At 43.9% G+C, this 15176-nt stretch overlaps 1 protein-coding gene across 1 annotated transcript in view; it reads right to left on the bottom strand.

The window, feature by feature from the left end:
- LOC311015954 (putative RNA-directed DNA polymerase from transposon BS) overlaps positions 1-12315 on the bottom strand; it is a 76305-nt gene extending 63990 nt beyond the window's left edge. The window contains exon 1 of the mRNA XM_084013398.1: positions 11020-12315. Coding sequence (XP_083869524.1) covers positions 11296-12279 — 984 coding nt within the window. The 5' untranslated portion in view covers positions 12280-12315 and the 3' untranslated portion in view covers positions 11020-11295. The remainder of the gene's footprint in view (positions 1-11019) is intronic.
- Between the last annotated feature and the right edge of the window lie 2861 nt (positions 12316-15176).

Raw genomic sequence — 15176 nt, 5'->3', positions numbered from 1 at the left:
ACCTCCTGCAGAGCCTCTATATTTTTTTCTATTGTTCTCTCCCTCTGTCTCTTTTCCTCATTATTCAAATTTCCATTACTATGTACCTTTACAAATGTCTTTGCTAGTGCCTCCGCTTTATCTTTACTTTCTATTATTATTTTCCCTCCATCTTTCATTACAGGATATCCATACTCTTTCCTATTTCCAGACATTCTCTTAATCATACCCCATACTCGGTCTAAAGGTGTAGTTCTTCCTAATGAGTCACAGTACTTCCTCCAGTAGTTCCTTTTAACTTCCTTTATTGTTTTCCTTACTACTGCCTGCTTCCTTTTATACTCAATTAAATTCTGAAGATTATGTGTTTTTTTAAGGATTTTAAATGCCTTATTTCTATTTTTAATTGCTTTAGTGCACTCTTGTGTCCACCACAGAACTATCCTTTTCAGTTTATTCCCACTTCTTTTTGGTATTGACTCCTTTGCTGCTCCTAGAATAATACTGCTTATTTCTGCATTGAGATCATCAATTCCCTGGTTTAAATTGACCTTTTTTAATTTTCCTTCTGTCAACACTCTATACTTGTTCCAATTTGCTTCTTCAAATTTCCATCTTCCTTCGCTCTCATCCTGTTTCATCTCCCTTTCAGCTCCAACATCTGTGTAAATAGGATAGTGATCACTCCCTATGGTGGTTCCTTTAAATACTTCCCAATTACTATTCCCGACTAATGACTGTGACACCAACGTAAGATCGACTACTGATTCCGTACCCTTCCCCAAATTAATTATTGTGCCTGCTCCATCATTTAGACACACCAAATCCTTCTCATCCATTATTTCCTCTAAAATCTCTCCATTTAAATCATCTTTACCCCCCCACACTGTGCTATGTGCATTGAAATCCCCACACCAAATGATATTACCTGTCCAGTGTTCCAATATTAACTCTAGTTTTCCCTTTTCTAGCTTTTTGCACGGATTATAAAAATTTATTATTTTCATACTACCTTTCTTACTACATACTTCAATAACTATTACCTCCAATTCTTCTATTGTATCTAACTGTCTATACTGTATACCTTCCTTAATAAATATTGCACACCCTCCACCATTACCATTGTTTCTATCCTTGCGTATAACTGTATACCCCTTAATAATGAAATCCAGAATTGTTTTGAGCCATGTTTCTTGGATGCATATGATGTCTGGTTTCCTTTCTAAATGTTCAATATGTCCTTTAAATTCCTGTCCATTTGCAATCAGACTCCTTGCATTCCATTGAAGTATTAACATTATGTTATGAATTGTGAAGCTGCCTCCAATGTCCCTTCACCGTGGCTAAGGTCAGTCTGTATTTTCTCCCATGATAAATCTTTCATATTGAGGAATTTAGCTGCTGCCTTTACTATGAGTTTGATTTTCTCTGTCTTGGTTTTCGCTTGCTCTGAACAGTTGATGACATATGCTAAGAATAGCACTATCCTTTCCATTGGTACTCCTATATTTTCCTTTTGTGCTTGCCCTACCGCCATGCTTGGTTCTTGTTTGCTTTGGTTGACTCCTGCTTCTCTTCTTTCATTGTTACATATCTGCACAGCCTCTGCATATGTCACTTTCCGTTCTGATTTTACTTGTTGCACTTCTACTGCCTGTTTTCTAACAACACATCCACCATATGCTGCTGTGTGGTTCCCCCCACAATTACAGCACTTTACGGCATCCTTACTGCCACACTGCCCATACGCATGTTCCCCCCCACATCTTCCGCATCTTTGCTTCCCTTTGCATACATTAGCCGTATGACCGTACCGCTGACATTTATAGCATCTTAATGGGGGAGGAACATATTCTCTTACCCTGAAACTCATGTATCCTACCATCATTTTCTCTGGAAGCATCTCATCCGTGAACTGTAGTAGAACCGATTCACTATCTACTTTTTCCCCATTTCTTGAGGCCTGGAGCCGTCTAATTCCTGTGACCGTTCCTCCTTTTAGCACTTTCCTGAGTTCCTCCAGATTTTCTCCTACAGGGATTCCAGTTATCACTCCCCTCGTTCCTCTCTTCTCCCCAACTATCTTCTTTTCCACTATTTCTTTTTTACATATCAATTGCAGTTTCATCGCTTTATTTCTCTGTTCAATGTTCTTGCATTTTATCAGCAGGCTGCCATCACGCAGTATCTTTGCCATCTCAATTTCCCCAATTGCCTTTCTCAATCCGGCTGTTAGTGTGATTGGACTGACTGATGTTATCTCATTTCCCACTTTAAATTTAACAATGATCTTATTTTCTTCCATCATTATCTTTTTCCTGACATCCCTTCTTTCCTCCTCCTCCTCCTCAAATGCTCGTTTATTTGACTGGCTATTTCTGCTATCCCTTATCCCTCTTCCACCTCTCCTGCTCCCCCTCATTTCCCACTCTGTCTCTAAATCATCATCCTCCGATAATCCACTCCTACTTCCCATTCCGATCCAGTCACAATTCAGATTATGCCAAAACCGCTTATACCGAAGAACCTCCTGACTTCAATTTTCGCTCCAAAATCCCTGGTCGCACTCCAGCACTCCGCTTCCGCCTCGGACGCCACCTGAATCGCCACCGTGATCGAAAGCCTGCTGCTGGCTGCTTGCAGCTATCTTTGAACAAAGAACTAAGTGATTAGGTCACCTGGCACTAATCACTGATTGCAAGGTGTGGCTGAAACAGGAAGGGGGAGGGGGAAGTCTACCTGTCACATCTCGTTTCAGGTCACTTGCTCTTCCTCATGTGTCTCCGGTCTGACGTCATCCCTAATCCCTGATTGTTGTCCCCTGTGCTCCCCTCCCTGATGTCTATATAGTCTGTGTCTTCCCCTGTCTCCTTGCCAGAGTATTTCGTCCCACGTATACGTCCAGCCCTTGACCACAGCTATCGTTCTCGACCAAGTTTTGTATATTCCAGAGTTTCAGGTTTTCCTGAAGACGAGTGATTTTTGGTTTTGTAATGTTTTAAGTTCCAGGTTCATAGTTAGATATTCTCGTAGTAGTGATTTACCTTAGTTTGTATTCTCGTCGTAGTTTTTGTCCTCCTCTTTTGGGAGCGTTTTCTGTTCTTTAGCCCTGTTAGCGATATTGTTATATTCCTCCCTTGCTGGAGCGTTTTCTGTTCTTGAGTTCTTCCTAGTGTTAGTGTTGATATTCCTTTTCGTAGCCTCGTGCCCTCGCTTTTGGAGAGTTTTTCCGTTCTAGAGTTATTCATAGAGTAAGAGTAGTTAATCCTTTTGTAGCCCCGTATCCTCCCTTTTGGAGCGTTTTCTGTTTATTAAAGTTCATACATTAGTCCTCGCTAGAGTGGACAATTAGTTAGCCTTTTATTTTGTATCCTCCCCTTCGGAGCACTTTTCCGTTTTGGTGTTTGTTGTGTCCGCTGCCTACCCTTTCCCTTCCCCGTCTCTCCCTTTTTCCTGAAGTCAGGGATCAAGCATTTCATAGCCGAATTTCGTTGTCACTCTGTTTATTGGAATCTTGCAAAGTCTGCGAATAAAAGCTTGGTTCTACTGTCCTCACTCTGCGCCTGAGTCCTCCTTCAAGTCCAGTCCTGACACATAGGAGCTCATAATAACATCATATATTATAAAATCAGTAACAAAATAGAGCAGAGACATATGAAGCAGAATATGATTTCATAATCCAACTATCGATGACCCACTATCCTGCACCCCCAACATCACTGCTGTGGCCCGATCCTGCAGATTTGCCCTCTACAATATCCGCAGGATTCGGACTCTCCTCACAAAGGATGCAACGCAACTCCTGGTCCAAGCACTGGACATCTCCCGCCTTGACTACTGCAACTCTCTCCTGGCCTGACTCCCGGCCTCTGCGATTAAACCATTGCAGCGTATCCAGAACGCTGCAGCACGCCTTATCTTCAATCTACCCAAATTCTCCCACGTGACCCCCCTCCTCCGTGACCTCCACTGGCTCCCTGTTGCAGCACGCATCCAATTCAAGATGATGGCACTGGCCTTCAGGGCCATCAATGGAACGACACCTGTCTACCTTCAAACACTGGTCAAACCTCATGCCCCGAAGCGAGGACTTCGCTCCTCTACTTCAGCTGGCCGGCTGGTACCACCATCGCTGAAATCAAACAAATGTCGCTCAGCAAAGTCCAGACTCTTCTCTGTTCTGGTCCTCAGTGGTGGAACCAACTCCCGACTAATGTCAGGACAGCTGAGTCACTGTTGCTCTTAAGGTATACTTTACTCAGATGAGGACCAAACACTTGTTCTATTTTTAGCTCTTACTTCATCGGCAATGATAAGTTGTGGTTTCTTTGTTTCCTTCTTTTGACAAATGTACTTATTGTTAGTCGCTTTGACAAAAGCGTCTGCTAAATGACCTAAATGTAAATGTAATGATAAGGAGAAGAGCAAAGGGCTGTACAAATTAAATGTCATGGTAATATGGAGTCAGCCAGCAGAGGGCGGCCTGTATCTATTTACCAGCAAAGGCAGAAGGAGCAGAGAGATGCAGAGTCCAACGTTTCTTCTGAATCAGTCCACAGGGAGATGTAGCCTCTACTTCCTCCACCTCCTCTCTCCCTTTCACTTCCACAACCACAGCTGGGCCCAAACGGGTTTTGCATGATTTGAATGCATCGCTGCTCCTCGCAGTTTTAAGTTCTCGTGTCACCGTGAGTCTGAACTGTTTTCTCGTACTCACACTGAAAACTGAGTGAGCTGGTCAGGTTCAATTCTTCTCAGACTTTTACAATTTATTAGTCATAATTTAAAAATCGTCCTGGGTTCGATTCCCGGGTCGGCCCGCGTTCCTTCTGTGTGGAGTTTGCATGTTCTCCCCGTGTAAGCGTGGGTTCTCTCCGGGTTCTCCGGCTTCCTCCCACAGTCCAAAGACATGCAGGATGGGGATAGGTTCATTGGTGACTCTAAATTGCCCGTAGGTGTGAATGTGAGCGTGAATGGTTGTTTGTCTATACATGTCTCCCTGTGATAGACTGGCGTCCTGTCCAGGGTGTACCCTGCCTTCGCCCAATGACAGCTGGGATCGGCTCCAGCCCCCCCGTGACCCTAAATACAGGATAAGCGGTAGAAAATGGATGGATGGATGGATAATTTAAAAATCCAATTAATTTCATCCTGAAAATATGATATTTTCTCTTCAAATGCCACAGTGAAATAAACATACGACCATCTCCTCTACTAACAGATGTATTAGATACTGAAAATATCAAGAAGGTATTTTTCTTGTTGAATATGTAAAAGAAATACAAAAACAGGCTCATTATGATCCAGTTTTATTTAATGATGGTTTATGGTTCATGCTACATTCTTGATGAATAAATCGTTTCTCTTTGTGTGAAACAAATACAACTCAGAGAAATCATTCCCATAGAGAGGAGGCTTTATTTATTCAACTATTTCAATAAATAAATTCAAAGTTTGAAGAAACTTGAGGCAACTTTTATGTCAGTTTTAGATTATGGAGACATTTTATGCATGCATGCATCAGCTGCAACTCTACACCCACTTCACACTGTATATCATTCAGCCCTGAGATTTATTACAGGTGACAACTACAACACTCATCACTGTGACCTGTATTCAAAAGTTGAATGGCCCTCGCTTTCTGACAGGCGTGATAGACACTGGATTTTATTTGTTTTTAAAGCTCTCACTGGTCTCTTACATCCTATATCAATTCTTTAGTGTCTTTCAATGCAAGTCTCCATCATACACGCTCAAAGGACTGGATCACACTGCAGGTTCCCTCTGTCCACACTTTTCTTACTGTACACCTGCAGCCTGGAACACTCTGCAAAACCACCTGAAACTTACCACACTCTTATCATTGGGACAATTTAAATCCATAACTGCGTCTTATTTTACTTCTAACTGCTCCTGTTTTTAATTTCTCTGTCTTCATTATTCTGCGTCACTTTACTCTTCTGATATTTCAGATTTACTTATGTATCTTTCAAATGTTTTGTGTTTTGTCTTGTCCAAAAATGTTTTGTGTTTTTATCTCGGCTATATTGCAAATGAGATTGCTCCTCAATATATTCCCGAGATTAAATAAAGGTTATAATAATTTGTTTAATCAATAGAGACAGTGCATATTTATGGACATCACTTTAAATACACAATGTAAATACTCGATAGTACAATGGCTAGTTTTCATCTATTGTACCAAGGCAGAAAACATAGAAAACATAAAAACAAGGTAACATACATACAACACCCTCATATTTAATTTGAGTGTCAAGACAAACACTAACAACAACAGACAAGACAAGATGCAACAGGACATGTGAGTGACACACATAATGAAGTGTGTGATGCAGTTAAAAGTGAGTGCAGCTTTGATTTTCCCTGAGCCACAATTTTAAATGATTCTTAAAATTCATGAACGTGGGACGGTCCCGTATTATGAGGGGCAGGCAATTTGCATCGTCAGCTGATCCTCCAGTGAACTGAGAAGCTTTATAGTCCTGTGAGTTCAACACTGCAGGACTCAGATCTGTCAGTCAACACAGCAGAGACCACAACCACCATGACTCTCATCACCATCCTCATCTGGACGCTGGCCTGCTGCTGGTTTACAGGTTTGTTGGCTCGGCAACATCTCAAACACGACGCCTCGCCTTTTCTCTCCTTTCCTTCTGCTGATGAATGAATGATTTGTTTTGTCCTGCAGGATGCAGCGGTCAGGTGACTGTGACTCAGCCTCCAGTAGTGACATCTACTCCAGGATCCACTGTCACTCTCACCTGTAAGACTAGTCGACCTGTTTACACAAGTAGTGGATATCAGTATTTGCACTGGTATCATCAGAAATCTGGACAGCCTCCAAAGCTCCTGATATATTTAGCTAGCACACGTCAATCAGGAACACCATCTCGGTTTAGTGGCAGTGGAAGCAGCTCTGACTTCACTTTGACCATCAGTGGAGTTCAGGCTGAAGATGCTGGAGATTACTACTGTCAGAGTTACCACGAGATAAGCGGTTCTCGGGTGTTCACACAGTGATTTAGAGTCGTACAAAAACCTCCTTCAGTGTGACTGAAGTGAGAACGGCCTGCTGCAGGTGCAGAGGGTTGTTGAAGAGACGGTGATGAGAATAACTGGTCCAGTGAACACAACACCAAGCAGAGTCACCAAGCAGAACCACAATGACTCTAAATAAAACTGAAACAGACTCACAGACGCTCTTCCACATGCAGTTTTAAACTCATATTCTTATCAGTTCATTCAGTCTCTTTATGAGTGAGATGGTCAGGTTAAAATCTTCTCAGACTTTTACAATTTATAAGTTATAATTTAAAAATCCAATTAATTTCATCCTCAAAATATAATATTTTCCCTACAAATAAACATACGACCATTAGCTTTCATTACCTTCAGGGAGTAGTACTAGTAGTTATAAAACCACTACATTCCATAGTCCTATTTGTAACCGTGATAACCTAATCTTTGTAAGTAACAGTTGCTCTAGGTTCGGGAGGAGCTAAGTGACACATTGACCACACATGGAAGCACCAGACAAGATAAGTGATAGGCAATAACCTTTACTCAAACATATGAAATGTATTGAAAACTGAAAATAAAATAGTTCCCCTTTTCAACCAGTTATCACAGAGGAATTAAACAATACCACAGTATTTGGCAAGACAATTTCAACATTAATAATTTTACAGCGCTTTCATGGTTTAACACACAACAACAATCCCATGAAACACACAGCTCACTTAATACAATAAAGTGTCCCGCTGTTGTGTCCTTTAATGTTCGTGGTCCTTTTTAAGTTCAGCTTGTCTGTGCTGTCTTCAATCCAGAATGCAGTGTAAGTGTCTTCAATCGAGAATGCAGTGTAAGTGTCTCCAATCCAGAATGCAGTGTAAATGTCTTCAATCCAGAATGCAGTCTAAGTGTCTTCAATCCAGAATGCAGTGTTAGTGTCTTCAATCCAGAATGCAGTGTAAGTGTCTTCAACCCTGAATGCAGTGTAAGTGTCTTCAATCCAGAATGCAGTCTAAGTGTCTTCAATCCAGAATGCAGTCTAAGTGTCTTCCATCCAGAATGCAGTCTAAGTGTCTTCAACCCAGAATGCAGTGTAAGTGTCTTCAATCCAGAATGCAGTGAAAGTGTCTTCAATCCAGAATGCAGTGTAAGTGTCTTCAATCCAGAATGCAGTTTAAATGTCTTCAATCCAGAATGCAGTCTAAGTGTCTTCAATCCAGAATGCAGTCTAAGTGTCTTCAATCCAGAATGCAGTCTAAGTGTATTCAATCCAGAATGCAGTCTAAGTGTCTTCAATCTAGAATGCAGTGTAAGTGTCTTCAATCCAGAATGCAGTCTAAGTGTCTTCAATCCAGAATGCAGTGTTAGTGTCTTCAATCCAGAATGCAGTGAAAGTGTCTTCAATCCAGAATGCAGTCTAAGTGTCTTCAATCCAGAATGCAGTGAAAGTGTCTTCAATCCAGAATGCAGTCTAAGTGTCTTCAATCCAGAATGCAGTGTAAGTGTCTTCAATCCAGAATGCAGTCTGTGTCTTCAATCCAGAATGCAGTGTAAGTGTCTTCAATCCAGAATGCAGTGAAAGTGTCTTCAATCCAGAATGCAAGGTCCTTTAATAAGTCAGTTAGTCAACAAAAAGAAAATATTCAAGTTTAGTCATTCAGAAGTCCTACCACACCGGTGAACTCCAAGTGTGAAAGAAAGGATAGGTGATCCTTCCTGCAGGATAAACCCTGTATCAGCTCTAATTCTCCTTCGTCAAGGAGAATTCAGAATCCAAATCCAAATCAAGTCATCCCAGGAAAAAACCTGTGTAAAACAAGGCTATTACTTTTTATGTCATGAATTCAATCTATGGCCATAATGAATATCATAACAAACTCTCAAAATACTATTGTAATTCAGTAGTATTAAGTCCTGAACTAGTCTAAATGACATCAAATCATATACATCACATTCACATTCAAGCATATTTCAAGTACACATCAATTTTCTCCTTAACAGGCTACATATTAATATTAAACACCAGCAGCGCACAATGACGCAGCTGCGCCGCACATGTACAGCATATAACACACATGTAGAGAAATATCCATCACACCTTGTTATAACTACAGCATGAACATTACTTTCATATAGTAGCAAAGCAACACATACTCTCCTTGACAGCACACGTGGAAAAACACACCAGCTAATAGTTAGCTCCTGATTTCGTGTCCCACGTTGCCTTCAGTCTGTTGAGAGCAGAGAAATCATTTCCATAGAGAGGAGGCTTTGCATCGTCAGCTGATCCTCCAGTGAACTGAGAAGCTTTATAGTCCTGTGAGTTCAACACTGCAGGACTCAGATCTGTCAGTCAACACAGCAGAGACCACAACCACCATGACTCTCATCACCATCCTCATCTGGACGCTGGCCTGCTGCTGGTTTACAGGTTTGTTGGCTCGGCAACATCTCAAACACGACGCCTCGCCTTTTCTCTCCTTTCCTTCTGCTGATGAATGAATGATTTGTTTTGTCCTGCAGGATGCAGCGGTCAGGTGACTGTGACTCAGCCTCCAGTATTGACATCTATTCCAGGATCCACTGTCACTCTCACCTGTAAGAATAGTCAGCCTGTTTACGGCGATAATTATTTCCACTGGTATCAACAGAAATCTGGACAGCCTCCAAAGCTCCTGATATATTCGACTAGCTATATTCAATCAGGAACACCATCTCGGTTTAGTGGCAGTGGAAGCAGCTCTGACTTCACTTTGACCATCAGTGGAGTTCAGGCTGAAGATGCAGCAGTTTATTACTGTCAGAGTGTCCACTATATAAACAGTGCTTGGGTGTTCACACAGTGATTTGTCGCCGTACAAAAACCTCCTTCAGTGTGACTGAAGTGAGAACGGCCTGCTGCAGGTGCAGAGGGTTGTTGAAGAGACGGTGATGAGAATAACTGGTCCAGTGAACACAACACCAAGCAGAGTCACCAAGCAGAACCACAATGACTCTAAATAAAACTGAAACAGACTCACAGACGCTCTTCCACATGCAGTTTTAAACTCATATTCTTATCAGTTCATTCAGTCTCTTTGAGAGTGAGCTGGGGAGGTTAAAATCTTGTTGCACTATAGCCGCTGATAAAGTCCTCAACAGTGTCTCTACTGATAGCTGCACAAAACGATGGAATATAACAACAGTACACAGAAAAAAAGAACCAATTCATTGCTAAATTATTTTATTCTTAAAATGTAGTTCATATTAAATATTACAAACTAATAAGAGAGCTTGTGTACTATCAGGTGTAATATCAGATATGATGCTGAGATGATCAACAAGACATTTTTCATAATGAACATGACCTAAAAGAAACACAGAGACACTGACTTCTTATAATCCACAGTTTTATTTTAGGATGGTATAACCTTTTTGATGTATGAATAATTTAAAATGTTTATTTCTTAAAGTAATGAACATAAAGAAGATTATGGAAAATATCAGTTTAAAAAAAAATTCAGCATTCACTTTAAAAGCCTGAATAGAAAGCTTTGAAATTAGAATGATGTAACCTGGAATATTATTGTGTACAATTTAAGTTTAAAATTAAATTAAATAATCATTAGCCTATCAAGCTAGCTAAGCTAGCTAGCTTGACCTCCTGGCATGTGTACTTACGGCTTCTTCGTTCCCTCCTTGTTGTTGTTGGTGGAAATTCTCAAGTTGAAATCGACGCGCAAATCGCAACGGACGACGACGACGAACGCAAGTTTTGAACGTTTTTAGTTGTTGAAATGAAATCACACACACTCTTCACACACTCCCGTGTGACATACCTCAGGCGGGATTCGAACCCGCTTCCCTGCGACGGCGGTCTGCGTTCTTGACCGCTGGACCACCTCTGGCACGGCTCCAAGAAGCAGAGACAGAAGATGAGAGTGAAGCTGCAGAGGCACGACGTTGACGGCCTGAGACCTGGTCTGGTGTTCTTTAGGGCGGTCCTACAGGTTCCTCAGGTGGTTCTACTGTTACATTTACATTTACATTTAGGTCATTTAGCAGACGCTTTTGTCCAAAGCGACTTACAATAAGTACATTTGTCAAAAGAAGGAAACAAAGAAACCACGACGTATCATTGCCGATGCAGTAAGAGCTAAAAATAGAACAAGTGCTAGGTCCTCATCTGAGTAAAGTAGTACTTCAAGAGTAACAGTGCTACGATCCGAGTTTTTTTTTTTTTTTTTTTTTTTTGCGGGGGGGGGGGGGGGGGGGGGGGTCGAGGGAGGGTGTTAGTGGGTCATGCTATGTAGAGTCGAGGTGAAGTCTGAACAGGTGAGTCTTGAGCCTTTTTCGGAAGATGGCAAATGACTCTGCTGTCCTGACATTGGTCGGGAGTTCGTTCCACCACTGAGGCGCCAGAACAGAGAAGAGTCTGGACTTTGCTGAGCGACATTTGTTTGATTTCAGCGATGGTGGTACCAGCCGGCCAGCTGAAGTAGAGGAGCGGAGTGCTCGCTTCGGGGCATGAGGTTTGACCAGTGTTTGAAGGTAGGCAGGTGCCGTTCCATTGATGGCCCTGAAGGCCAGTGTCATCGTCTTGAATTGGATGCGTGCTGCAACAGGGAGCCAGTGGAGGTCACGGAGGAGGGGGGTCACGTGGGAGAATTTGGGTAGATTGAAGATAAGGCGTGCTGCAGCGTTCTGGATACGCTGCAATGGTTTAATCGCATAGGCCGGGAGTCCGGCCAGGAGAGAGTTGCAGTAGTCAAGGCGGGAGATGACCAGTGCTTGGACCAAGAGCTGCGTTGCATCCTTTGTGAGGAAGGTCCGAATCCTGCGGATATTGTAGAGGGCAAATCTGCAGGATCGGGCCACAGCAGTGATGTTGGGGGTGCAGGATAGTTGGTCATCGAGGATTACACCCAGGTTCCTCGCAGTTGAGGAAGGAAATACTGTGATGCCCTCAACAGTGACCGACAGGTCCATGTGAGGGCAGTCTTTCCCTGGGATGAAGAGGAGTTCGGTTTTATTCAGGTTAAGCTTGAGGTGATGTGCAGTTGTCCAGACAGAGATGTCAGCCAGACAGTCCGAGATGCGAGTTGCAATGTGAGCGTCAGAGGACGGGGGAAAAGAGAGGAACAGCTGGGTGTCATCAGCGTAGCAATGGTAGGAGAATCCATGCGATGTGATAACAGAACCTAGTGATCTGGTGTATAGTGAGAACAGAAGCGGTCCTAATACTGAGCCTTGAGGGACACCCGTGTCCAGAGAGCAGGGTTTGGACATAGAGCCATTCCATGTGACCTGAAAGGTGCGGTTTGTCAGGTATGATGTAAACCAGGTGAGAGCAGAGTCGGTTATGCCAAGTTCAGCCAGAGTGGAGAGGAGAATTTGGTGGTTGACTGTGTCGAATGCAGCAGATAGGTCAAGGAGAATGAGAACGGAGGAGTTGGATGATGTTTTGGCGTCTCGCAGGGACTCGGTCACAGTGAGGAGGGCCGTCTCAGTGGAGTGGGCAGTCCTGAATCCTGATTGGTTAGGGTCTAGGAGGTTCTTCCGCAAGAGATAGGATGACAGTTGGTTGTAGGCAGCACGTTCCAAGGTTTTAGAGAGGAATGAAAGAAGAGATACAGGTCTGTAGCTTTGGATGTCAGTAGCGTCAAGGTTGGGTTTTTTCAGGAGAGGCTTCACGATAGCGGTCTTAAAATCCGCTGGAATGACACCTGAGGTGAGGGAGGAGTTGATCAGGGTGGTGAGGAATGGCAAGATGTCGTGTGAGATGTCCTGGAGAAGAGAGGAGGGAATCGGGTCAAGGGAGCAGGTGGTGGCACGGTTAGATGTAACAAGTGCGTGAACGTCTTCAGAGGTGAGGGGGCTAAAGCTGGTAAGACCATCCGAGTTGAGAGTTGGGGGAGATGTCTTCTGGGAGGGAATAGGCGTGAATGATGAGCTGATGTCATTTACTTTCTTGGTAAAGTAAGTTGCAAAGTCATCGGCAGTAAGGAAGGAAGGGGGCGGAGGGGTAGGAGGGGTGAGGAGGGAAGAGAACATGGAGAAGAGTTTCCTGGGGTTGGAGGCAGAAGAGTTGATCTTTGCCAGGTAGAAGGCAGATTTAGCTGCCGAAACAGTTGAGGTGAAGTCAGAGAGGAGGAGGTGGTAGTGAGCAAGGTCCTCGTGCTGTCCCGATTTCTTCCATTTTCTCTCTGACGCTCGCAACAATGATCTGTTGGTTCGCAGAGGTTCAGACAGCCAGGGAGGGGGGGGAGACGATCGCGCCGGTCGTGCGATTGGGGGACAGAGAGTGTCCAAAGAAGAGGCGAGTGAGGACATCAGGATAGAGGAGGCTTCCTCAGTAGGCATTAAGGAGAACTGTTCCGAGGATGGGAGCGAGGAGATAACAGTTGAGGAGAGAGCGGAGGGAGTGAGGGATTTCAGGTTGCGGCGGCTGGTGACCATTCGAGGCGTAGAGGGGAGGGATGTGGTGGGCTTCATGGGGAGGGAGAAAGTCACAAAGTGGTGGTCGGACACGGTGAGCGGGGTAACAGAGATTGCCGAGATGCCACAGGATCTTGTGAAGACAAGGTCAAGTTGGTTCCCGGCCCGGTGAGTTGGTGGAGAGGGGGAGAGCGTAAGGTCAAATGCGGAAAAGAAGTCGATGAATTCAGATGAGTGTAGCTTTCCCGAGTGGATGTTGAAGTCACCGAGGACGACGAGCGGTGTGCCATCATCAGGGGAGCAGCTCAGGAGGGCATCCATCTCATCCAAAAAGTCACCAAGAGGACCGGGTGGGCGATAGATCACTATGATGTTGAGTTTGAAAGGAATGGTGACAGCGACGGCGTGAAATTCAAGCGTAGATTGGGGTAGGTGGTCGAGAGGAAGGACCTGGTAGGACCATGTGGGTGAGATGAGGAGCCCAGTTCCTCCTCCTCGCCCTGTTCGTCTTGGGGAGTGTGAAAATGAGTAGGCAGTTGAAAGGGCAGCTGGAGTGGCAGTGTTTTCTGGGGTGATCCAGGTCTCTGTGAGGGCCAGGAAGTGGAGAGACTGCAGGGAGGCATAGGCTGAGATGGTGTCCGCCTTCTTGACTGCAGACTGGCAGTTCCACAGCCCCCCTAGTACTTCAAGTTCCTTACCGGTGGAGATTGGTGGGTAGCAGAGATTGGATGGGTTACAGCCTCGAATGAAGGGACTTCGGTAAAATCTTCTCCAGTGCGATGTCCTGACTGGGATAAGACACATGGCTGCGAGGGGGGGGGGGGGGGGGGGTTGAGATGTTATACCTACCTCAATGGGCTTCCTCGATGGACTCCCACAGATAGACTCCCTGTGTCTTTGTTCAGCTGTCTTCGTTCTGATGGCCCGACGCTGCAGCTGACGCTGTAGTGACAGCCTTTTAAGTGCTCAATTTACCGCAAGTACTGACTGTGGCTCCTCCTTCCCTCTAATCAAGTCTATTCACTACAGGTGAGCTGGCTCAAACAAGCTGATTGCTCACTTACCATAGACAGCTTCACAAGAAGTTCAACAACAAGCTATCAATACTAGACTAAATGTTACCACTAGCTTTACACACACAATGCCTAAACCCAAATCTACAATTAGTTTCTGACTTACCAACAAGAGACAAAGCAGCTTCCTTCCTTTCTCCAGACCAAATGTGGTTTGAAGAGAACTACTGCTGTCCTTTAAGTTCTGACTGTGGCTCCTCCTTCCCTCTAATCAAGTCTATTCACTACAGGTGAGCTGGCTCAAACAAGCTGATTGCTCACTTACCATAGACAGCTTCACAAGAAGTTCAACAACAAGCTATCAATACTAGACTAAATGTTACCACTAGCTTTACACACACAATGCCTAAACCCAAATCTACAATTAGTTTCTGACTTACCAACAAGAGACAAAGCAGCTTCCTTCCTTTCTCCAGACCAAATGTGGTTTGAAGAGAACTACTGCTGTCCTTTAAGTTCTGACTGTGGCTCCTCCTTCCCTCTAATCAAGTCTATTCACTACAGGTGAGCTGGCTCAAACAAGCTGATTGCTCACTTACCATAGACAGCTTCACAAGAAGTTCAACAACAAGCTATCAATACTAGACTAAATGTTACCACTAGCTTTACACACACAATGCCTAAACCCAAATCTACAATTAGTTTCTGACTTACCAACAAGAGACAAAGCAGCTT

This window comes from Eutrigla gurnardus (assembly GCF_963514095.1).
Source record: "Eutrigla gurnardus genome assembly, chromosome: 7".
In the NCBI taxonomy this organism is placed as follows: Eukaryota; Metazoa; Chordata; class Actinopteri; order Perciformes; family Triglidae; genus Eutrigla; species Eutrigla gurnardus.
Note: the sequence above shows the minus strand (reverse complement) of the source record. Positions and strands in the feature narration are given on the sequence as shown.